This window comes from Haliotis rubra, unplaced genomic scaffold (assembly GCF_003918875.1).
Source record: "Haliotis rubra isolate DU_JTF1 unplaced genomic scaffold, ASM391887v1 Scf1561, whole genome shotgun sequence".
NCBI lineage: Eukaryota > Metazoa > Mollusca > Gastropoda > Lepetellida > Haliotidae > Haliotis > Haliotis rubra.
Genome location: NW_025765516.1, coordinates 36,392 through 63,437, shown reverse-complemented (window position 1 = coordinate 63,437; position 27,046 = coordinate 36,392). Strand labels below are relative to the sequence as shown.

The following is a 27,046-nucleotide window of genomic DNA, read 5'->3' as shown; positions in this document are numbered from 1 at the left end:
TGCATGGCCCTCCCTGCTATGCTAAAGCATGAAGCAAGTCTAGATTTCATCAGGTTCGGAATCTCTGGTCTCCCTAGGCTCCTTTTCACCTTAAGTGGCTTTATTTGTTATATCAAAATAATGTATATTCAGAAACGTTAGTCTGTGTTTCCCTCTGTAAGCTCGTCGTCTCACGAAAAGCATGGCTTCCTCGTGACACACTGACGTCTACAGGTGCGCGTATTGCCTCCATAACGTTGGTTTCAGTGTTTTAGCGGGTTGACGTTGTGCTGCTGAGATATTGCTACACCATAAAACAACATCACTTTGTTTCTATAAAAGACTTGTATAAAGAACGCATACCAAAATACAAACTCTTTATGTCCTGATACAACATTTGGTAACTGTACAAATTCAACTAACGTGATCGCTGAATAATGCTGTGTAAGACAATAACATAACCAGGGCGCGGATACAGCTTTTTGAGAAGGTGTTTTGCCCACTATTGAGAAAAGGAGGGTGCACACTTCATTTCAGCCGAGTTTCAATGGTCTTTAAACAAACTTTCAGTACAAAGGGGTGGGTGGTGGTGGTGCGCGCACACACACACACACACACACACACACACACGCACACGCACACACACCTGGATCCGCCTATGCATATCAATTTGATATCAATCAAAGCATCGTCTAAATTATAAATGATTGCATTTGGGTTGGGGGTCTCATTTACTTTTCAAGGAAAGACTGTGGACATTAACTAGTGTCGACGGGTGTGACTGACATGGGTGTTTGTTGCTGGAGGTATTTTTCTCAAGTCAGCAAATAATGGACACAGAGCAATTTTCTCCATGATCTTACGGACAATCAACAGAAGAATCATATTTGTGAAGTTATTACACTTTTTCAGTAAAATTACAGTCAACTTAAAGGACTTCAACTTCAAGCCCAACATAATTGTAGATATCCTCCATGTTCCAGTCTACTACATGCCGTTTTTAAAACAAGGAAAAATACATTCTTTTTGCGATTTACACTACAGCTGCCTCAGCTGTGATGGCGAGTGACGTCACAAGCCAAGTTTACATTGACAGGGATTAATTCACGCCCACACAATACACAATCTGGACGATAACATAACTCTGAAAGACATATTCTCGACCACAGTCTTTGCAGTCACACTTCACAACACACTGTTCACTAAGCGAAACTTGCAGGAATTCGGGCACGAGTCAGCACTAGTCACTCGCATCTATCTACCCAGAAATAAGCAGTCATGAGAAAGCATCGTCCTTTTCCTCGAAAACGAAACTTTTGAAAACAGACGTAACTGTCAATTTTAGAACAGTCTCAGTTTCTTCCCTTGTATTTTATGCGACTTTGCAGTGAAGATTGCAGTAGCTGAATCTACGCTTACAATAGACATCCTCTGGGGTTCCGCTACCAACATAACAGTTCGGGTAGCAATGGAGAACTGATATTGCACTGTCAATCTTGTGACGCCAGACCTTCCCGCAAAGTGTCGTACTAAGTGACAGCAATGTTTCGAAGGCAGCAAATTCTGTGATAGAAATAACGTATACACTTTGATTTTTAAGAAAAACAAACAACCCACAAAGGTTGTGTCCTGTAATTTGATAGTCACATGCACGAAATCCAATATGGCCTCCTGTCGAAGCAGCGCCGGGTGAGGTGAGCAGGGTTGTTCAGGATTCACCTGGATTCTCCTGGTTGAATCGCGAGTGCCTGACGACTCTGAAGTCCTGGTTTCTCCTTGCACGACCTGCCCTCGACCGCTCCCCCACATCCCCTCTACTCCTGTTTGGGGAGTGAGGAACAAGAAGCTCCCGAGGTATCGTCTGCTCGATAGCAGAGTTATCGTCCCTGACAGGCCGTCTAGTTGTGCGGGGTCGTCTTTGAGAGAGGATTTGGCTTATAGGTAAATCGGATATTTCCGGTGGGTCCTCACCATCATCGCTAGTACTTTCTGTTGCTAACAGTTCGCGCGTTTGGGCCAACCGCAGACGAGATGTGATGGCTCTCAGGAACTCTTCGTCAAAAGAGTCTGGATCAGCGTCCGAGTGAGGGGGATTCAGATTGTCACAATCATAAGGCAGAGGCCGTTCCCTGTCATATTGCCGTTCACGTTCCTGCTGTTCCTCCAGATCATACAACACAAGCTGTTGGGCCGGAACCGGTTCTTTCAAAGTAAGATCTGGTTTGTCCGAAACTTCCCCGAGTCCGCTCATCTCGGAGAGAAACTGTCCTTCATTCGGAACTTCAAACGTACAGGAAATAAACAAGTCGTCATCGAATGACCTGAGACGCGTTGTTGAATTCCCCCTCCTTCTCTTTGATCTTTTGATTGATCGTAAACAACTGCCGCAGATCATTAGAGGCTCGAGATTGAGTCAGGCTGTCGTACAGCTTCTGCAGCTGGGTCCCCCACTCGTTCACTTCGATAAATCGAGCATTGATCTTTTGCTTATTGTCTTTCACTTGAGTCTTCACCATCTTTATCAAGGCTTCCTGCCTCCTTTCAAGCAAAAGACGGTATTCTATGAAAGTATCCTTGATTGAGACTCGGAGCTGCCTCTCGAGGATGTCCAACCGTTTAGAGGCGTTGGCTAATGAATCCCATCTCGATTTCATCTTGTCCAGGATCTCTTTTGTCTTGTTTTCCATCGTATCAAACTCTTCTGAACTTTCGCTGACGGCGTCGGTCACGTCGACAATGACGTGACCTTGTTGTTCCTTGTGGTCGAGCACGGTGCAGTCCCGACAGACGGGAAGAAAACACTTCTTACAGAAGAAATTCAGTGGCTGGCGCTCGTGTTTTGAACACACATTCTTCGACTTGGCAACAGCTTGGGACAGGAAGTCCATCATCTGGATGACCCTGTGGTCATTTGGGAGTTGGGCGATTCCTCCACGGCTTAAATATATCTCTACCCTACACTGTGGACATTTCAAGGCTCCATGTAGACCCTCATCCAGCCAAGATCGGTCACGTCTGGTTGCTGGCTGACTGTGGTCAAACACCTGCTTCAGACACGGAAGACAGAAGGTGTGGTTGCAGGGTAGAGATTTCGGTGGTCGTTCTTCGTTTTCAAATTTGTCCCGGCATATTTGACACCGGAGGAACTGCTCCTCAAAAGTCGCCTCGTCGACGATGAAGCTGCGTCCAGTGGCTCCTGCCGACGCGCCTGACTGATCTCCATCTGTTACGACATCCCCTGTCTCTGACGACATGGTGGTCTCGAACCCTTTCAGAGAGTAAAAGAAAAATATATATTATTATCAACAAAAATATAGATGTATTAAAAATCAATTTGAACTGTCTAATTATCTTAAATAATGTTATTAATATATGTATCCAATATAAAAGCTATACCAATTTTTATATTCGAGTACTGAAGTTGCAACAGCCCTACAGTACGAAGACAGGTAAGTTGCCTTCAAATAACCAATGCGTCGTTCAGAAAGCAAAGACAGTGACTAATGTCGCGTACCTGGCAAAAAATATACACTGAAAAATTAGATTTAGGAACACAGAACAATAATTCCAAACGTTATCAACATGTTTCAAAGATTCTTTGCAGAAACAGTGTAAGGTGAGGTGGTTAGGTGATATGGGGTTTAACGTCGATGCTTTAGAATATTTTCGTTCGATTCATATGACGACGTGCATGCGTGTTCAGAAAGCATAGTGTATGTGTGGCTGCTTTTTCAAAGTACTAGCCCATATGACGAGACTTAAGCTGCTTGTACTAGCCCAGACTTAAGCTGGTTTCTTTTATAGTGCTAGCCCACTGAGATACCATGCTGCAGTGAAGCAGGAATACCCCACTCAGACACATTATACTGACTCTGAGCCGACCAGTCCTTGTTGTACCCATTAATGCCGAGCGCCAGGCAGGGACTAACAAGTACCGTATTTAACGTCTTTTGGTATGACGCGGTCGGGGATCGAACCCGCGACCTTCCGCTCTCCGGGCGGACGCTCTAACCACTACACCACGGAGGCGGTCCGAAAGAAACAGTGTAAACTTATGTGTGTATATATTTTTTGCCCCTTTCACTACCAACACTGGGTTTGCCACTGAACAATCTCTTTTTGAAGTATTCTGTAACTGAACTAAAGTAACGATTTCGTCAGTGTTACATGCTTGGGATGATACTATCTAATAAACTGCCTTGTTTTCCTACAGATCATGGACGAATAAATAGAAAATCATCATCGTTTTTTTGTTCCCATATCTATTTCCACAAATGAGGCAGGAGCAGGTGGGATTCAAATACTTGTGTACACCCTTAAGAAAAGACTACTAGTATTCCTTCCGAAACTCGTATTCAACAAACCTTGTTAAACAACCTTAGAGTTAGCAGAATAAAATAATGTATTACGTAACGGCATACAGAACGAACACTGTAAGCTTGACAGCAAGACATTCACTGATAAGTTGAGTGACCCTGTCAACCCATAGTCGTATCCCAGTGATCGAGTTCACAAGCCAGTGTTATAAATGACTAACTCTTTTGTTAGACGAACCCCCTGTGAAACAAAGATGGCGTCCTGCCAAAATTTCTACCAGTAGTATTGGAATATATTTCACAAATCACAAGCTTATATCTGTGTTTGTAGGGGAAAAGTGTCTGCTAAATATTGCGTTTGATCAACACATTCCAGTTTTATGCAACTCGTTGGAAGCAAGTTACAAAAAAGGTAATTACTTGACAAGGAAATAGATGGTGGCTCATCTCACAGTACTGTACGTTTTAGTTTATGCATATTAGCTTTCAGTGAATTCGTAATACATTGATTTAGTTGGTAAATAAACTGATAATTACATTTAGGATATGATAAATCTGTAGAACAAATATAATGTAATATAAATCGGTTTATGTATGACGTTCCGTTTATACCAAATGCCAAAATATAATATTATAGAACAAGGTTAGAGCAACAGGTTATTACACGTATTAAGGTATAAATAACATAGAACAAATAAAGTATAACAGCGTTTCCTACTGTGTGTGTAATATTCAGGTCATAAATAATCTAGACGAAATCAAGTATAACATAGTTTGTAACTGTATATAATACCCGTTATTACACATACCAAGGTATAAATAATATAGAACAAATGAAGCATAACATCGTTTCCAACTGTCTATATGATATTCAGGTTATAGATAATGTAGACGAAATCAAGTATAACATAGTTTGTAACTGTATATAATACCCGTTATTACACATACCAAGGTATAAATAATATAGAACAAATGAAGCATAACATCGTTTCCAACTGTCTATATGATATTCAGGTTATAGATAATGTAGACGAAATCAAGTATAACATAGTTTGTAACTGTATATAATACCCGTTATTACACATACCAAGGTATAAATAATATAGAACAAATGAAGCATAACATCGTTTCCAACTGTCTATATGATATTCAGGTTATAGATAATGTAGACGAAATCAAGTATAACATAGTTTATAACTATGTGTAATAAACAGGTTATTATACATACCAAGGTATAAATAATGTAGAATAAATCAGGTATACCATAGTTTTAACTATATCTATAATACTTGGAGATCATAAAATATCAGATAAACGATTTAGAACAAATCAAGCACAACATACGTATACAATATTCAGGTTATACAAAATACCAAGTTGTAAATATTGTAAATAAATTTTATGTCATAGAACTGTACACATGATACTTTGACAGACTTCGTTGCAGTGTAATCACGTAGGGCTATAAAAGTATCTTTCAAAACCTCCTTCCCTTTTTTATTTTAAAAGATCTGATATTCTATTAATGTTTGTTTACATTTTGTGATACATTATTTTAGGTTTGTATTTTACAAATACCCTGTCGTGAACATCAATAATACGTCGTAGTTATTTATCGTTATGTATAAAAACACTGAGTAAATAGCATTAGTTGTCATTATGTTCATCAGTTAAAAAATATGAACAATATGAATTAACATTTAATTTGAAATATCACACATTCTCGTTATTTGGTAAAAAATATATATAGTCAAACTTCAAACAGACATTTTCCATGATATCTCAACATACCTTCTGTGATCAAACGTCTTCACCAATATTCGTCTATACTTTTTGTCTACCACATAGAATTGCACTCTGGAGTTTGTGTTTACATCCCCGTACGGCGTTATATAGGCATGACGTGCTAAGAATAACCCTGAATATAAATGATCACGTGACGATATATACTGTGATCGTCATACAAACCCAGTCTTGGTAAACAAATAAAACCAATTTTAAATGAATTATTAAATATGCATTCATTATTATCTTGCATGCTTGTTTAAAAACCGAGTTTTGTTCACGCAAAAGTTAAACATTTTGGATATGGTGTGTCAGCCTTTTGTTGGCGAGGGTTGTGTATCAATGTTTACTGTAGTGCTTGGACACGCTCCTACGTGGGTCGTGAATCACAACACTCGGCCCCTTGCCAAAAACCAAAACAAGCCACTCCGCTACGTCCCAAACATATATGACACATAATAGAAAGTTAGTTGATTGAAATTAACAAACCTTCACTGGTTATTTCTTGAAATACAGTCCATTTTGTGTCAGCCATCTCGGGCGCTTGTGCTGCTGTACTGTTCCATGATCGATCGAGCGCGACATTCACATACATGTACGGACACGCTTGAAACGGGCCAACATAAAGTATAACGGTAACTATGCCGTTGTGTAACGGCAATCGAGTTACTAATCGAAAATATGATGATCTCATCTTTTTAACATTGTGTCAGGCTGTTGGAATCTAGACGGAAATAAAAGATTAAGAGAAATGACTGAATATTCCTAAAAACTTGCCTTCTGTGGCGAGTGAAACGTTGAGAAACTTGATGTTAAAACTTTATTTTTATACAACGGTTCTGAATTTTAAAAAACAACAAATTACGGCACATCTGTGTAAGAAGGCAAAGCGCGACATGTGCATAAATACATTTTTGAAGTAAGCGCTTCGATTAATGAATAATATGTCTTAATATTGTTACGTCCATTCATTATAGTTCATGTTTCTGATGGGAGCGGGCGGTAATAAGTTACATCATAACTTGTGCCCCAAACCCTTTCAACACATACATATATGTTCAAACAAACAAACTAACAAACAAATCGCCGCCAACGTTGTTACAAGCCGAGAAGGTTTCAATCCAAGCTTTTTAATGTGTCAACGTTAATAACTGAATGGTCTGATCGATCATAGAGAATGTTATCCACAGCGGAGTTTAATCATTCGTTTATTTTGACTGAGCCAATGAGTCAGCGAATGAATGGGTGAGTTTGGATTGGCGGGTGTTTGAGTGGGCGAGTGAAATAAGTTGACCGTACTTTCTTACATGTTAAAAGTCCAAACAACAAACAGGTGTATGCCGAGTGAATGAGTTAGTTTGAGTGAGTTAGTGAAAATCACAACAACAAACGTGTATACTGATTGAATTATTGAGTGAGTGAGTGAGTTTGGGTTGGTGGATGTTTGAGTGAGCGTGTGAAATACGTCGACCAGACTTTCTTACAAGTACAAATCCCCAACAACAAACAGATGTGTACCGAGTTAGTGAGGGTTGCTGGGTGTTTGAATGAGAGAGTGATTTATGTCGCCCATACTTTCTTGCATGTAAACCCCACATGGGTATATGTGTGAAGCCCATTTCTGGTGTCCCAGGCCGGGATATTGCCTAATATCGCATAAACCGGCGTAAAACCATACACACTCACTCTTTATATAAAACACACGAACAAACAGGTGTATTCCGACCACGGTTTACACGTATTATCTGATATATGAACACCATCAAACTATAGCCTATACTGTTGACTTGTCAAATGATGTGATCGGCCAGGTGGCTGTATAGCAGGGTCATATGTAGACTAGCTTAGTCTCTGAATATTTAAATTGAAAAGGAGCCCTGCTGGGAAATTCAGAACCTGAGGGAATCTAGACTTGCTTCATTTAGAGCTTCACCATTGCAGGGAGGGCTATGCAGTAGGGAAAATATGTGCTTCCGGGACTGTGAGACAGACTATAGGTCATATGTCGCTTATAATACAGCAGTGCTCATTAATTATGGCGGCACGGAAATTCTCCCATAAATGACTTCACATCTCCATATATGATTCTGGTGTGATGATCGCCCAGTTGTGTATATATGCACGCGCGCACACACACGCTGACACACAGACATACACACACGCTGACACACACACACACACACACACACACACACTGAGGTAAAGGAAACACAATTCTCTATCATCCCGATGGAAACCTGTACATTACATTAACAACGGCTGAAATACAAAATGGCTATAGTCGTGAAATAGTTTAGAGGCATTTGGGAACTGTTCGTATAGTCAGTTTGGCTCAAAATCGGACCGATGAATTGCAGTCTATCTCGAAAACTACTAAACATATTATACTCAATGAAACACTGATCATAATCAAAACATCAGACCAACTCTGTGATTCTTTCTCAGAATTTATGTCCTAAAAAAAAATATGTTGTTTAACAAACTATTATTAACAGTTATTATAATTTTGACACGTCACTATTTGTTACGAGGGGGGACAGCAAAGAGTGAAACAGCCAGGTGTGCGCGGAGCACGTGCTGACAAAGTTATTGAATCATTTACCTGTGCTGTCTCCATCCTTTCTCGCACACCTGGCTGTTCCTCCCTTTGCACCCCTCCCTCGTAACAAATAGTGACAAGTGTCAAAATTTTAATGATAGTTTCTTAAACAACTTTTTTTATTTTTAGGACACAAATTCTGCACAAAAAAAATCACAGAGTTGGTCTGATGTTTTGATTATGATCAGTGTTTCATCTAGTATATTATGTTTAATATATATTTCGAGTTAGGTTGCCATTCATCGGTCCGATTTTGAGCCAAACGGACTATAATAGAGTTTCTAAGATAAAATATACAGTAAAATGATTGCCTGAAATGTGTACATTTGTGCTTTTCCATATCTGTTGGGAACAGATGTCTCCTAACCAAGTTATTCGTTGAGAATAATACTACTCTGTGGGCAAGTGTCTCATCATCCAACAATCGCTAGCCTTGCTACAAGCTGTACTGAATATTAAGCCCATTGATGTATAGTAGTTCTATCCAATGAAGAGGGAATTATCGATAAGGGGACAGTTCCAAGGACGCCAGTTTGTTAGGGGGATATTTATATTTTTTAGAAATTATCATTTAAACTATTAATTGTGCAAATCACCAGTACAACAAATGTGAGACGGTGGCCTCCAGATAATCAAATCTAGTACAGCCAATCCTGTGATGGATATAATGAGCATCGATCAACGCAGTTGGAAATACGCGGTGACTTGCAATCAACCAAGTGATCCAGTCATTTAGTATAGCCCCTTACTACAAACAAAAGTAGTTACTGACATATATATTCTTAACTGCAAATCACTACGGGCGCACTTAATATTAATGTTTAATACAGTGACGCCTCTCTGAGAATATTGTGGGTTCTTATGAGAGAAAAGCCAATTTTCAATCTTTTCGTTTTTGTTCCAGCAAAATCACATTACAAGCTTGCCAACCAAGCATGGTTGTATTCAGAGACAATGGTAACAATGACTGTCAAATGAGTAGTGTATAAGCAATATTTCTCAGGTACAGAGAAACAATCAATGACAGTATTCTCATAAAATTAGGCATTAACACAGTTGGCCTTACTAGTAGGCTTAAATTAAGATTGCATAACAAATCGCTGTCAAAGTATATGAATAATGTTACAAAGTTATGGCAAAAATGTTCAAAGCGAAGGACACAGAAATCATGAAATGTAAGGGAGATAATAAGAAAAATAAATAAATGGTTAGTGCCTATACACCCAGGGCATATACTGTAGACACAAAGCATAATATAGATATAATCAAACCGAGATATGTATAGTGTTTTTGAGAAACATGAAGTCAAGAGACTTGTTCATAAAGATCTGACAGAGGAAGCCATTTTTATTCAAACGCAGCCCCTCTATTATTCTTGCCGGCAATGATTTTTTAAAAGAATATATCTGTTTGAAGATTGAAAAGAGACTTCAAGTATATAATTCCACACTCAACCAGAATTCTTTGACATGCTCACATTCTAGAAAAACATGCGATAAGCTTTCACTATCAGTTTTACAGAAAGAGCAAATATATCATTCACTAGTTTCATATGTTTTAGTTGCGACTTGGTTTAGACTATACGATGTAAGAATATAAATTGGAGTTCTAATAGTCTTACATCCTCTGTGCAATACCTATAATGAAGAAATATATCTTTCCAGGGTGGAAATACCACTTTAAAGTTTTCAACCCATTTGTTACACACATGTGGAAATTCGTCACAAGCAATACTGTTATCATAGAAATATCTAGACCCCTTACCAGGTTTGAGAATGTCAAGTAACTTATCACTATCCACCAAATTTGAATTATTGATACATATTTGTTCATTATTACAGTGTTTCCAACTAGAAGGAATGCAACATAGTAACTTAAGATAATCTAAAAACGTTCCGCCAATATCATAAATATTCATCAGTTAAGCAATAATCATAAAACCATTTTTGATACATATATCTTTTACAAAATAAATTCCTTTACTGTGCCAATGTTTAATCAAAAAATATTTATGTTTAAAATGATGATTGTGCCATAGTGATTGTGACAAAATGTCATTAATATTAAGGGAAATTTCTTGTTCTTTTCTTACCTAGTTTGTCAACGCCTTCAAGACACTTTGACAATAAGGGTTCTGACAGTGAATATACGTATCAACATTGGCAACCAGTGTGAATAATTCATCTATAGGAAAGTAACTTGGGTTCTTGAAATGAGGACTTTGAATGCATCTTCTTAAATGTGATAACTTCTGGGCTTGAATAAATGCATTAATATCTTTCCAATCTTATTATTGCACTGTATTGCACATATTACATGTACATGATTTTGGTTTAGTTGTTGTTAACGCCGCACTCAGCAATATTACAGCTATAAGGCGGCGGTCTGTAAACAATCTCGTCTGGACCAGACAATCCGGTGGTCAACATCATGTGTAGTCTGTCGTACAGACCCTGAAGTAAATATATCCAAGAAAGCCCACACAAGTCTAGAAAATGTGGCAAGTCTAGATTTCCTCAGCTTCTGAAAATGAAGAAAGTCTCAGGGCTCCTTTTCATTATATTATATTTTTTTTTACTATGAACTTTTTTCAGTAAAATATGTTCATTTCAGAGACTAGTTGTTAGTCTACATCATGTGCATCGATCCACGTATTTGAACATGCCAATGGTTCGTTTTCACGTTCAATACCTTTCATTGACCCTTTCTTTTTATGTCGGACTTTTTTGCGTTTTAGTTTCCATGGCTTATTTTTTATATTTTACGGGGTTTTCTTAACATGAGAAATGGTGTCTTCAGAGAACGTATATGTCAAAACACAATTCTTCCTGGAATCAAGCGTTTCCACCCTCACCCTACCCACCAACCCTTCTGGACCCGCCTATATATGGGCTAGGATTCGAAAATCGGTTTCTAACTTGGTATGGTACCCCATGTCGTCACAATCAAATGACATCACTTACCTCTATATGCCACTGAAACACACTTCGATGCCTGAAACCATTGGGGAGAGTCTACCCGTGAAGGTCTGGGTTAGAATGGACCTTCAGTAACCCATGCTTGTCGTGAGAGGCGACTAACGGGATCGTGTGGTCGTGTGGACTTGGTTGACAAATGTCATTGTATCCCAATTGCGCAGATCGTTGCTCATGCTGTTGATCACTGGATTGTCTGGTTGGTCCAGACTCGATTATTTACAGACCGCCGCCATATAGCTGGAATATTGCTGAGTGCGGCGTAAAACTAAACTCACTCACTCACTGGGGGAGAGTGAGGTTATTTCCATAATCAAAACATCGGTTATTAATTCTATTTAGATTTAGAATCGACTCGTTTTAATCATTGTATTTCAACCCGCAATCACTTATTTAGGGCTACCTTGTTATGTACAGCGTGTGTATAAATGTTGGTTTTGTCGAATAAATCGACATAAAAAAATATCCATGGGCCCTCAAATGGAGGACAGGGTTTTTTTTGTATTTTTTTCTTCTTGTGTTTTTTTTTTGTTTTCCTGTTGTTATTTTTTTTAAATTTCTTTGTCGGGGGTGGGGAGGAATACACGTATGTCTTGACATGTTTATATAAATAACCAACGGTGGGCCCCGCAGTTTTAATTGCTTCTCTATATATGATATTTCATTTAATTTCTCCTGCTGACATAAACATCGGCAAGTTCAATAGTTAATTGAAATATCTCCAAAATTGTATTTAAAAAATATATATAACAGTTAGTCAAAACAATACAAATAAATGCTTTATTATGGAGTGTGTTTGTTGCAATATATACTTCTAAATTACAAGACATTTTAAATTCTATTTTGACAGCTGTTACAATTTTGAAAAGGATATGCTATTTGTAGGTGCAGAACTTTGTGTGTTCTTACTTCACTGAGTGAAATATTTCTACACTAGCTCAAAATAAGTTCGTATTGAAAATTCCTTGGACCTTTGTTAAACTGTACGTTCTACATTCAAGTGATATTACCTATACAGGTCTCCATTACAAGAATATATGACTCATGTCATATATGGTCGTTTCCTAAAAATATCACGCGACATAGATCGGCGCGCGCAATATTATCCATACAGCAGGATCGACTCACCAAACTTTTATCACCAAAGCAGTGCCCTACCCATACATGTTCACCGCAGCGTGGAAATCATTAAGCTTGTCCTGGGCCCTGCCTTATCAACCCAGAGCCACAAATAAGGATATTGTCCATGTCGCGCCTGTCGCACTGTAACAGTCCACGTACCGCCTCCACCTGAACTACTTTTGTCGACCTACTTTTCACAAGACCTCGTGTTCGCACAGCCTCAGCTAACGTGTGTTTCGGCGTAGATGTGTTCAGCCAAAGTGTGCAGCAAGGAAATTCTGTCTCACGGTACGAAAAGTGCGGGTCGATCGATTGCTTCTTTGTAAGTAGAAAGGAAGACGGTATCGCTACACATCCACCACTCTCGCTGACGACAGTCTCAAGTTTGTCAAGCAGGCCAATCCACGTAAAACAAGATGGCGGACGCAGCGGACGAGACTTTTGAACAAGCGGGGAGCGGAGCATCGGCATCTTATCCTAAACAGTGTTCTGCCCTGAGGAAGAACGAATACGTTCTCATTAAAAATCGTCCCTGCAAGATAGTGGACTTGTCTACATCAAAGACCGGGAAACATGGCCACGCTAAGGTGCATATAGTAGGTACTGACTTGTTTACTAGTAAAAAATTTGAAGATGTCTGCCCGTCCACACACAACATGAATGTCCCGCACGTGAGCAGAATAGAATATCAGGTGATTGATATGGATAGTGATGGGTACTTGACTCTTATGGACGACAAGAATGGCACACGCGACGACATGAAGATCAGTGACAAAGATGTCGATATGAGGAAAGAGTTTGAAACTAGAATGAAGGATGAAATTCCTACTATAGCTGTTGTACTCAAGGCAATGGACGAAGAGGTTGTTATCGGTGTCAAATCAGGAAAGGAATAAGAATATTATTGCCAAGATGGACATGAACAATTCAGATCCTTTTACACGAGTTAAACGTGACACTGTCTAAAACGTAAACCGGAAGTCGGCCCTTTGGGTTACCACGTGGTCGACCGGGTGTCGGGTGATTTTTATGTGAAGCTGATTCTTTCGTCGACAATTTGTTTTGTGTTTAAGCATGTGGACTGCAATTTTGGACTGGATACAATCATTCAACTTTCGATTGATATTTATTTGTAAAGGTTTTGTGTTAAGGATGAAGATATCATGACGTTGATAAGAAAATCAATCAGAAGAATCCATTGTTCGGCGAATTTGTGACTGGTAGGCGTGTTGAACATCCGAGGACGATATCAACCAGGACTGTGAACTTTTGCTAAGTTAATAAACGTTCATGTCGTATGATCATTGTATTTAAAGAATCATGATCTTATCAACAGTTATAAAATGAGTAACAGTAACTTATTTATCCTATTGTCATAACTGAAGGTCTCTGCGTTTAAATAATGTCCTGTACTTTTTGAAATGAGCCACATGACTCAATAAATCAATGATTTGGTAAGATACTGATATCAGTTTTGTGTATCTTGAAGACGGGTTATTGGTAAAATGCCAAGTCCCGTTATTTTTATTATTAAATTGGGTGCGAATGGGTCTTGGTGTCTTATACGTGGTATATATGTCTGGCATGGTATATTTGGTGGGACAAAGTATGGGAACAGAGACTACAATCGGGCCCTACAATCATTTCCATGTCACCATTGTGCACAAGGTTACACGTATTTAATCTTCCTGTCCACAAGGATTGGTGTTGGACACTGTGCCCTAAGTACACACAACAAATATACACAGTTGTTGCTCCATGGACAGCAATATGTTTTGTACACTGGACACAATATGACTTGATTTCTTTTATTCTGATGGACAGGCAAAATCACACCCGAGGAGCACATTTGACAAGTATGTATTTGATGACAGGTGCTTACTGACTGATTTGTCTGCTGTTTCATAAGACAAATTATGGCTGTCAGGGTTAGGGGAGATCTGTTGATTGATCATATGCTCCACTCACACCTGTTTATTGAGCGTTTCAGCATGTTCAGGTTTGAACAACAGAATATGGCTGTTCTACGTTCCTTTCCTTGGGTATATTCTTCAGGGAGTTGAGGGGTGGTGGGGTAGCCTCATGATTAACGTGTTTGCTCCTCCAAGTTCGATTCTGCACATGAATACAGCATGAAGCCCGTTTCTGATGTCCCTGCCACAATATAGTTGCTCGACTATTGTTTCGGGAGTTAAATATACAGTTTATTTATTACTAATGACCGCATTACACATGTGGTCACAAGACAACCCTTACAGTAAGTTACAGTTGACTAAATACTGTATGAGCACACATCTAAAGCAAGTACTTTTCAATTTTCATGTTCCTGGAAGTTTGGATCACCACATTCATGTATTGACTCCACATCGGCACTTATCACAGGTGTTCAAATCCATGAATGACCTGTGGTTAAACAGCTGTTTCAAAGGCCCTGGTATTTCCTCCCATGTTCATCACATGACATATGACAGTTTGTTTCCCTTCCAGTGTGTAAAAGAGTTTTTGGCCTTAAGGTTCATGTTAGATGAACACACAAATAGTAATTTTTTCATATTTAATTATTTATGTAATTTTCAGTGCAGTGGTAAACTGATTTTTTATAAGTTGGACTTCAGAGTACAGTTGTTTCTGGGGGAAAATAGGAAGGCTGTTATATTTCTTTATAAAACTTGTTATACAGTTGAGTCGAGTGATGCACTAGTGCCTTTTGTTGATTTGGGAATTTAAAAAATTCTGAAAATCATTATTTTCATGACTAATTTGAAGATATCCAGTGATAATAGCCAAAGGTGATATATGCTTTGCCAAGGTCAAGGGGGATTGTTTTCTCTTGCTGACTTGTTTTTGTGCATGTTTCCACAGCAAAACCCGTAAACTGTTGAAAACGTCTTGTTTTTTTCTTGTTTTATGGGATCACCTGTTCATCATGTACACAGTTGTGATGAATTACCAATTGGCAGAAGCAGCCATTTTCAGTTGACTTAGTCATTAATATTTTCATAAAGATGTTGACTCTTGATCAGTATGTTATTTTTTTTACATAATTGTGTCAGCCAATTAATAGATACTGGATTATTGTGTGTGTCAGCTCGATTGTGAATGGGGTCAGCCAAATTTTGTGAGTTCAAAGTGTATGACTGACATTGGCGGATCCAGAGGGGGGGGGTGTGGAAATAAATTAAGACCACATTGAAATTTTATTTTGCATTTGCGGGGCTATTGGAGGGGTTTAGGGGGTTTGAACCCCTGAAAAGTTCAAAACACACACACACACACACACACCTTTCAAAATTCCTGGATCCGACCATGACTGAGTTGACTGTAACTGTGTAACCCCACAGCAGGGGTGAAAATAACCCATTGCCCGACGTCCGAGTCCAGTGTTTTTTTTCTGTCGGGCAAGCAAATTTGTATATCACACTGTACCAGTGTCCAGTTGACTTTCCAATGTTAATTATGTTGTTTATTTAAAAATCAACAAGAAACGTCCGTTATAGTAGAAAAATTATCAGGGCAAGTGATTTTACATGTGCCACTGTACCGGAGTACACTAGCAATTTTAAAGTTATTTCCACCCCTGCACATACACACAAATGCACGCCGTCATATGAGCGAAATATTCTCAAGCACTGCATTAAACCCAATTTCACCTTACCTCAACTGCTTCAGTGGTAAAGTGGATAGAATGTCGGCCTGTAGAGTTAATGGATGGTGGTTCGATTCCTGTCTGCGTCAGGCCAAAAAATGTTTAAGATGGAACTTCTTGTTTCCAAGCCTGGTTCTTATTTGATGTAGTCTGGCAAAGCCCACAGTTGTTGATGAAGCCACAATTTTGGTGCCAAGTTGATTTTATCCGAGTCAGACATATCGGAGTGGTGGTGTAGCCTAGTCGCTCGTCACCCCGAAGGCCCGGGTTTGATTCCCCACATGGGTACAATGTGTGAAGCCCATTTCTGGTGTCCCCTGCCATGATATTGCTGGAATATTGCTAAAAGCGGCCTAAAATCCAACTCACTCACTCATTAGACATATCAACTTTTGAAAACCAGATTGTGAGCCTGTTTGTGATGGTTGGTTTGTGCACTGTCTTCTTGCTCATGGGTTTTGCCAGATTGACGTAACACTCTCCCTTCAAGTCTCCCCCCAAAATGAGCTGCCATGCCATGATAAAAAGTATTTTCAAATCATAATCAACCCAACCCATCTCATACAGTCTGTCCAAAAAATATCTTGAAGATGACTATTTGTTTCTGTATTTCTCTTAACTTCTGAGGGTGCTGGGTACCCCAGTCACCAATGGTGGTTCAGAGTACAGAGTCACATCTCTTGGACATACCAGAAATCTATGATTGTGGGTCAGTGGGACAAAATAGCTCTGAATTTGATAAGTTATGAATGGCCTGTAATCAGAGATCTTGAAATTGGAGTATTGATGTGATCAGTTCTTTGGTGACCTCCCTTAAGATGAGTAGATGTCAAGTGAAATTTTGTTCAATTTCAAGAAATTGATTAATAACTGAAACATTCTGAACATTTTCCACTATGACTGAGTCTTAATGATTTACTCAATACCTGTCATGTAATCATGGTAATGGTCACATCAGATATCTCTCTGTACATGTTGAATTTTATTCCGTCATAGTTTCATTCATGAAAAATGGCTGTATGATCATATTGGGATCTCCTACTTATGACAGCACCCAGGTTAGCATCAAATTCTGTAATTGGATGGCATTGACAGCTCTGTGAAGTACAAGCCTGTGCACACAGTATCTTGAATCTTTATGGTAGCTTGATGAAATTATTTATGCATGATATATGGACTGTTCATGGCTAAGAGTTAAGGTCACAATAATTCTGGAAGCTATTGTGACTGTTACTCGGGTATCCAGCAGACTTTCTGTATGACTGCTGAACTGCATATTGCATTGTAACCTGATTTGTTAAAGTCACCATGACTCAATGCATGTTTTAGGATGTGAGGATGAAATTTGAATATAATGCAAACACTTTTGTAGATGTTGGGACCCCTCCATGGAATAGAGCATCTCCCAGGACAGTGAAACGTTTTTTGTTTCGGCCATGACCACCTCCATTGTATGAGGGGCGGTGGGGTAGCCTAGTGGTTAAAGCGTTGGCTCGTCACGCCATAGACCCGGGTTCGAATCCCCGCATGGGTACAATGTGTGAACCCCATTTCTGCTCCCCGCCGTGATGTTGCTGGAATATTGCTAAAAGCGGCGTAAAACCAAACTCAGTCAGTCAGTTGAAGGGAAGTCCTGTGTACTATGAGTATGGTGTCCATGTTAAACTGTGGCATGGTATCTCAACACTATAGAACCTATACATTCTGGACTAATGCAAGCAGCCACACACATGCACAACTACTGTATAAGTGTAATATGTTTGAGCATACTTCTACCCCATTTCGCTTTGCTTTCTCCTGAAGGGTGATGAGGTAGCCTAGTGGATGAATCATTGTCTTGTCACGCCAAAGACCTGGGTTCGATTCCCAACATGGGTACAGTGTGTGAAGCCCTTTTATGGTGTGCTATTCCTGGAATATTGCTAAAAGCGCCGTAAATGTAAACTAAATTTCTTTCTCCTGTGGCGTATATGTCAGTTTTCTGGAGTGCTGCAGTAAGCCATGCGGAGTTACGTCCCTTTGGCATGCCAGAAACCTGTGGTCGTGGGATTGCAACCCAGTTTGTCCAGATCATGTTTCTGGCTTTGTCAACACCATATCTGAGCTGAAGGGTTTAACCTAGACTAGTCCCTAAATATATTAAATTTTGATAGTAACAAATAAACCCATTTAAATTGAAAAGGAGCCTCAGTGAGTTGGGAGAACCTGGGGAAATCCACTTGCTTCATTTAGGGCTTAAAGCATTGCAGGGGAGGCGAGGCAGTAGGGAAAATAATGTGGTTCAGGGACTGTGAGTGGTGAATGTTGTATCACTTTGCACCTCCAACTTTCAAGTGACAGGCCATGTTATAACTGTAATAGTGTTTGCAGCAGCCTTTAACACAAATCACTCTCTCACCTGCTCATTGTTAGGTTGACAAGACCAGCTTTCATTTAGAAGAAATTTCAATATGCAGTATACAGACATAACAGCTGATAACTTAAACCAAGAACTTTATCATTCTGAGGCTGCTAATATATCTTTGGGTCAGAATGTGCTGGAAGTCCTTAGTGTGCGTTTTGGACTCATATTGACCTGCACAGTGTGATGGTATTGATCAGCTGGCATCCATTAGCACTGAAATTTGATATCTCTTTGTAATTGCTGAACAAATGAAACTGGTTTCAATATTCTCTGCCTATCAATGGCTACAACAAGGCATAGTGTTTGTTTTATTTACTTCAAACTGGTTGTAGGAGGAGCTCATTTCAGTGAGAAAACATCCTTCATGCAAAGGTCATGTCTGATACCTATTGATATGTTTCCACTTTACAGGCGATGTTCATATTTTGCATTTAGTGAGTTACTAACTGCGAAAAATGAAGTAAAACATATTGTAAGAAACAATAGATCGAAAACTTTTACACACTTAAAACTTCACTCAATTTCACTCAAACATTCTTGTGACAAACAAGTTTTGGTCAAAATGTTTTATCAGTGGATTGAATATATCACATGTCTGAAGCTATAGCAAATGTCAATAGACCACTCCTTCATATGCAAATACGTCATGACACATGGTTTTCAGAGTTAAGTTCACTGTCAGTGGCTAGAAAATAACACTTGTGTCATTTGATATTAAATTGTAGGGCTGGCTATGGATAGAGATGATAGATATTGATAATTGTTAACTACATATTGATCGATTATCAATAATTATTGGTGATGTAACTTTGAGAAAAAATGTCATGTATTTCAACTGAATATATGTCACATCACTCGTGAGTGGCAACATGTTTTGCACGGATTATTAACAAAACAACTTCAAGAAGATGATTTAGAATAAAGTCCTAAAATTGCATACTGTGTGAGAAAATTAAACCTTTTTTTCCATCACAAAAGTTAATATACGATATATTTGATAACACAATTTTCATAACGATAATCATAAATATTTTTTCCTATCCACGGTATTTCCTTTTATCAATCATTTTAGCCAGCCCTATTAAATTGTATATCAAAATAAGTTGATTAAAGTACTTTTTGCTTGCAGAGGTTTTCCTTATTGTGAAATATATTTCTGAGTCAATAAAATTAATATGAAATTAATGTAATGATTAGGTGATCAAGCTGACATTTGAGAACATCCTGAAATATAGGACATGCCTCAAAAACAAGGTTCTGTAAGCATGTGTGAATCTGCAACTCACACTTGGGGTCATGGGATAGGCCGGTAGTTCATGAGGAACCATAATGAAAGGGTTATATTGGTCAATCAATGAGTATTCTGGGAAGCAAATCACAGGAAGTCACGAAGGTGTTATCTGCTGTGGACGTCACACATGACATCCCCCATTGAAGTGATGCAGGTGATGTCTTCTGTGGATGTCATACAGATGATATCCCCCCATGGGTGTTATGAAGGTGTTATCTCCCATGGGTGTTATGCAGGTGATGTCTCCTGTGGATGTCATACAGATGATATCTCCCATGGGTGTCATGCAGGTCATATCGCCCATGGGTGTCATGCAGGCAATGTTTCTCAAGGAAGTGATGTAGGTGATGTCTCCCATGGATACAACTAGGGTAGTATCTCCTGTGCATGTCATTCAGGTGATATTCCCTATAGAAGTGATGCAGGTGATGTCTACCTTGGATGCCACTAGGGTGATATCTCCTGTGCATGTCATGCAGGCGATATTCCCTATAGAAGAGCAACTAGGGTGATATCTCCTGTGCATGTCATGCAGGTGATATTCCCTATAGAAGTGATGCAGGTGATGTCTACCTTGGATGCCACTAGGGTGATATCTCCTGTGCATGTCATGCAGGTGATGTTCCCTATAGAAGAGATACAGGTGATGTCTCCCATGGATGCCACTAGGGTGACATCTCTTGTGGATGTCATGCATGTGATATCACCCATGGAAGTGATGCAGGTGATGTCTTCTGTGGATGCCATGCAGGTGATATATCCTGTGGATGTCATGCAGGTGATATCCTCTGTGGATGTCATGTAGGCAATATCTCCCATGGAAGTGATGCAGGTGATGTCTCCCGTGGATGTCATGCATGTGATATCTCCTGTGCATGTCATGAAGGTGATATCTCCCCAGGAAGTGATGAAGGTGATCTCTTCTGTGGCTGTCATGCAGACGATATCTCTTGTTGACGTCATTCATGTGATATCTTCCGTGGAAGTGATGCAGGTAATGTCTTATGTGGATGTCATGCAGGTGACGTCATCTGTGGACGTCATAAAGGTGATATCGCCTGTGCAAGTCATACATGTGATATCTCCGATGGGTGTCATGCAGGCGATGTCCCCCGTGGATGTCATGCAGGTGATATCTCCCGTGGATGTCATGCAGATGATGTCTCCCATGGGTTTCATGCAGGTGATATCCCCCGTGGATGTCATGCAGGTGATAACACCTGTGCAAGTCATGCAGGCGCTTTCTCCCATGGGTGTTATGCAGGCGATGCCCCCATGTATGTCATGTAGGTGATATCTCCTGTGGATGTCATGCAGGTGACGTCATCTGTGGACGTCATGCAGGTGATATCTCCCATGGGTGTCATGCAGGTGATATCTCCCATGGGTGTCATGCAGGCGATATCTCCTTAAGAAATGATGCAGGTGATGTCTCCTGTGGCTGTCATGCAAGTGAAAACTCCTGTGGATTTTATGCAGGTGATTTCTCCCTTGGAAGTCATGTAGGCATTATCTCATGTGCATGTCATGCAGGTGATATCTCCAATGGAAATGATGCAGGTGATATCTCCCATGGGTGTCATACAGGCGATATCGCTCGTGATGTTACGCAGGTGATATCCCCCATGGAAGTGATGCATGTGATATCACCTGTACAAGCCATGCAGCTGATATCTCCTGTGGATGTCATGCAGGCGATAACCCCCGTGCAGAGATGCCAACCCTGAATCAAATGAAAGTGGAGTCATGCCTTGCTAAAAGCGATTCCCCAGCCCTGAAGGTGTGAGTTGGGGGTGAGTGTGAGAGCGTTTGACGGTAGGGGTCTGGGGGGACTTCCCCTGTGGAAATCTTTAGATTTAGCCTGGAAATATACAATCTCTGGGCATACTTAACCAGATAATTCTTAACTCAAATGAACAAATTACAAAAATTCTTTCAAACATTCTAAATTTATAAACATATTTGTATTTTCTAAAAATCGGAGTTTTTATAAACAAATCGGAGTGTTGGATGGATAATTGAAAGTTTGATAGGTGTTCGGGCAACTGGGCCCATTTACACCTTGCCCATCATAAAGGTTTGCTTCGTTTATACATGTTTACAAAGTAGTAAAGCTGCCACAAGCTTTAATGTAAGCAAGAATGACATTCTGAACATCATTGCGAGTGATATTACTTGTACACAACAATCCAGTCAAGGAGAGGTCAATATTAAGCGCTGTCAAAGATCCCACCATCGCCTTACGATGAGTTACATATTTTTGACAATGCAGTAAAAAATGAGCAACATCATCTAGCTGATTACACACTGTGCAATTTGCAGGAATATCATTATTAATAATGTTTAGATATGCACCAAGACCACAATGCCCAAGACGAAGTCTGGTTAAAAGAACCTCTTCTCTACGATTGTTTCTAGATAATTTTGCTTTAGCTATATAAGGCTCAATGCCATAAAGATGGCGTCCTTTTAAGGATGAGGTCCATCTCTGTTGCCATTTCGCTTGCGCATGGGTCTTACTGACGGTGCATAATTCTGCAGGAGAGGGCAATATTGTCTCATCCTGTTCTGAGACATCAAAATCTAATGCAGCTTTTGCCAAATGATCAGCTTTTTCATTTCCAAAGATTCCAACATGAGCTGGTATCCATGAAAACTCAACATCTAACAGGTCTTTACTTAATTCATTAAAAAGATCAAGGATAATATTGATCAAGTCTTGTCTTGCTGAGGAGGCACCTGTCTGGATTGCTTGTAAAGAACTGACAGAATCACTGAAAATGACCGCTGATACAGGTCTCAAAAAATGAATCCACCGCAAAGCTTCAATGATTGCTGCAAGTTCAGCAGAGAATACAGATAAGTGATCAGCTAATCGTAGAGATATTTCTCTTTTTATCAGTGGCTATGAAGATACCTGCACCAACACGACCGGACACTGAGCACTTAGATCCATCAGTGTAAATCTGCATTGCATTGATCCACTGTAAACTTCGGATATGTTCCTCGGCAAGAGCTTTAACAAGAGGCGCCGGATCAGATTTATTTGCTTGTACAGAACGTCAAGATAAACTGATGGAAGGTCAAGCAACCATGGTGGCTTCTTTGGCAGAACACTAACATCAGCTATGGCAACATCACGGACATTATGATGGAAAGCAGTTCTCTGAGAACGCATCCCATAAGGCCCCATACCGTCTTTCCAAGGATCTAGGAAATACTCAACACAATCTCCCAATACAGCTGAAGTAGGGTGTTTCATTCCAAAAGATTTCAATTTAAGCATGTACCGAACTTCTAACAGTTCACGTCTGAGATCTAAAGTCAGTTCACCAGATTCAACATGGAGAGCCTCAACAGGGGGTAGTTCTAAATGCTCCAAGGCATATTCGTAGGGCTTTTGACTGAACAACAGCTAGTCTTGCCTTTTGTGTAGCACATGCAGATCCATAGGCTTGACAGCCGAAATCAAGTCGTGATCTAATGAGGGCACGATACAACAGTAACAAACACGTCCTGTCTGCACCCCATTTGGTACTGGAAAGACTTCTCAGAAGGTTCAGGACTTTAGTGCATTTCTGAATCAAATAGTCTATATGAGGTTTCCAAGTAAGCCTTTTATCAAACCAGAGTCCCAAAAAACTTGACTTTATCCACAAACTCCAAAGGAGAACCGCACAAAACCAATTTTGAATTATGTGGAATCTTCTTCCGAGTAAAAATGATTGCAGACGATTTAGAAGCTGAAATCTTAAAACCCCAATGGACACACCAAGTCTGTACAAGATGAAGAGATTGTTGAATGCCGTTAAAGACAGTGTCAAAATTACTGGACCGTTTCCACAACGCTCCATCATCTGCAAACTGTGATGTTTCGACCATTTTACTGATATTCTCAAACAGGTCATTAATCATAACATTAAATAAGGTTGGGCTGATAACACTACCTTGAGGTGTTCCATTCTCTAACACATATACATCCGACAGAGAAGTTCCAATGCGAACTTGTATAGTTCGATCCCTCAAGAAATCTTTTATCCAGTCAAGCATGCGGCCACTAACTCCAAGCTTATACAGTTTTATTACTAAACCGTCCTTCCATAACATGTCATAGGCTTTCTCAATGTCCATGAAAACAGCCAGTAGATATTCAGTGCTACCTAGTGCCTTTTTTAATTTCGGTTTCAAGTCGCACTAAATGATCAGCACAAGATCTGTTTTTTCGAAAGCCTGACTGGACACCTGAAAAGAGATTGTTCTGTTCCATGAAGTAAACCAGACGGCTATTTACCATTCTACCATGACTTCAGTAAACACTGGATTGTGATTGGTTAATTAAAGTCATTCAGAGGTATATAATCACGTTATACAGGTCTCTGTTTCCCTTGCGCAATCATACATGGTTTACGGTAATGCACTATTTTTGTCTGCCCACCAACATGGCGGACACCAAACAACCTTCCGATGCATCGATAAATTACGGCGATTTTGCTGTCGGAAATTACACATGTCTTTAAAGATGGATTTAGCGATGACGGGCTCGACTCACTACTTGCGTAAATCACAGCAATAGGGGTTTATACATACAAAAGTACTTCGAAAGCATGGAAACAAATATTCAGTCGAACAAGATCAAAACATCGTCTGCTTTCCGAATAAAAATTCAGCAAAAAACAAATATGTTTACGTGGATTCTATGTTATGTCAGACTGCTAATTTCCGTGTTAAATTAATTATCAGCTTTCGTCAACGATATCGCCACTGATCTTGATCCGGTACCGGAGGATGCATTAACATCCAACGCCGAAGAAAATTTAATGCTTTCCGTCCACATAAATAAACAGTTGGGTTATCAATTCAAACAAAATGATATTTTGAAACTTGTACTGTTTCAAATTTAGCGGTAGTAAAACACAATTACAGAATCTGCAAACCGTTCTGTTTAGCCCAACATATTTTTTTTCTGAAAGTATAATATCGTTGAAAAAGTTATTTAGCTTAGTCATGATCCCTCTTATCCATTACACTGCTTGATCTAAAGTAGTCTATTAAAGTATAATTAATTACCTTACCGTGTGTTTGCCAGAGGTACACCCTCATGTCCTGATCCATCCTTTCGGAAATATCACCACAAATCTGGCTCTTTGTCAACAGACTCGCGAACATGCCAGCGAATCCGATTCAATTTGAATTCACTACACTTTGAAGCCACTAGGTCACAAAACACTTTCCAAAATGTAGATCCATTATTTTGCACATGTTGGAGGTAAGAGCAATAGGCCTAATAGCTCTAATTTGTTCATTTAAAACCTCACGTAGGATGTGGCTTGGGTAGGATCTTTACCAGGCTTTGGAATAGGTACTACAATTGCCTTTTCAAGAAATGGGAAGTTTGCTTTCAAACCAAAATGTGATTAAAAAGTAAAAGCATAGTGTCAAGGCTGATAACTGGCAGATGTTTGAACATATCATAACACAATAAATCGTCACCTGGAGAGGTATTTTTTCGTCCAGAGATGGCATTCCTTAATTCCTGCAAACTAAATAAAGAGTTGTAGTCTGCGATATGATGTGTGGGACAACGTAAGATATCTGAATACTCTGATTCAAGTGACTTTTTAATGAGCCGGAAGTCTGAATTAAAGTTATCTGTACTAGATACTTTTTGAAAGGACTTTGCCAGTGCATTACTCTTGTCAATATTTGTTGTTGCTGGTGTGTCTTTACCAATAGATGGAATAGCACGTTTAGAACAGGAACTACCAGAAAGAATTTTCACTTTTCTCCATACCTGAGAAAGAGGTGTATTTTTGTTTATGGAACTTGTGTACTTAGACCAAGACCAACGTTTAGCTTCAGTAACAGTTCGTTTGAGGAAAGCGGAAGCACGCCGAAACTCTATCAAGTCAGATGGTAAAGCTGATTTTTCGACCAGTTTTTTTGCCCTCTTCCTAGCATCATGTGCTGATTGACACGCATCCGTCCACCAACATACTGGCGGTTTAAGAGGACGTTTACCTGAACTTCTGCCTATGGTTCTAGTAGCAGCGTTAATAATGTTAGAAACAAAGCAGTTATGAAACTGTTCAAGGTCAAGCGAATTTATAGCTGGCGTGATAGTGTCAGAGCACAAAGCAGTAAATGCAGACCAGTCAGCTTTAGATAAAGTCCATCGCTGAGCTGTTTCTCTTAATTCCATTATCGGGTCAAGTTGAAAGCTGGTAAACACAGGATAATGATCACTGCCAAAAGAATCCCAAAATACACTTCCCAATCACAGTGTGGAGCTAGTTGTGGACTGACAATGGTCAAATCCAGGGCTGAAAATGAAGCAGAAGCCAAGTCATACCGGGTCATAGAGCCATCATTCAGAAGGAAAAGATTCTGTTCATCAAGGAGTGTCTCAATGGCCTTACCTCCAACATCCAACTTAACAGCTCCCCACAACGGATGATGACTATTAAAATCACCACATAACACTGTAAGATTATCTGACACATTCAAAAGAGAAATGTAATCATCGCTGGAAGCATGAGCTTTATTGTAGATATTAAAAATCGAGACCGATCTCATATCTTTCAAATGGATAGTGACTGCATTCGCTTCTATTTCGGACTGTGACAACCTAAGTTCACTAAATGATAACGAATCCTTTATGAGTATAGCACAACCACCTCTTGACCCGATCGGACGGTCTTTACGTAGACAGACATATCCTTCCCAACGGAATCGCTGATTAGGATTCAAAAACGTCTCCTGAAGACATATTACATCTGGCATGGGATCAAGATTGTTGACAAAAAACTTTAAACCCTGGACCATTAGCATTAATAGATCTAGCATTCCACTGAAGGATTAAGAGAGCCATAATAAGGATTATGACTTCCATTGTTGACCCTTAACCATGCTCGTCAGATCCTCAGATGACA

General features: G+C 39.6%; 2 protein-coding genes across 2 annotated transcripts; one reads left to right on the top strand and one right to left on the bottom strand.

Annotated features, from left to right (window-relative positions):
- Window positions 1–1,002: 1,002 nt before the first annotated feature.
- On the bottom strand, window positions 1,003–6,613 carry LOC124270978 (tripartite motif-containing protein 55-like). Its single transcript, XM_046706049.1, is given in 3 exon segments — window positions 1,003–2,296; window positions 2,298–3,247; window positions 6,570–6,613. Coding segments are annotated over 2 exon segments (1,545 nt in total). The 5' UTR covers window positions 3,234–3,247; window positions 6,570–6,613; the 3' UTR covers window positions 1,003–1,687.
- A 6,208-nt stretch (window positions 6,614–12,821) lies between these two features.
- Window positions 12,822–14,234, top strand: LOC124270977 (eukaryotic translation initiation factor 5A-like). Its single transcript, XM_046706048.1, has one exon. It carries the CDS (start codon window positions 13,193–13,195, stop codon window positions 13,670–13,672), a length of 480 nt encoding a protein of 159 aa, XP_046562004.1. The 5' UTR covers window positions 12,822–13,192; the 3' UTR covers window positions 13,673–14,234.
- Window positions 14,235–27,046: the final 12,812 nt, after the last annotated feature.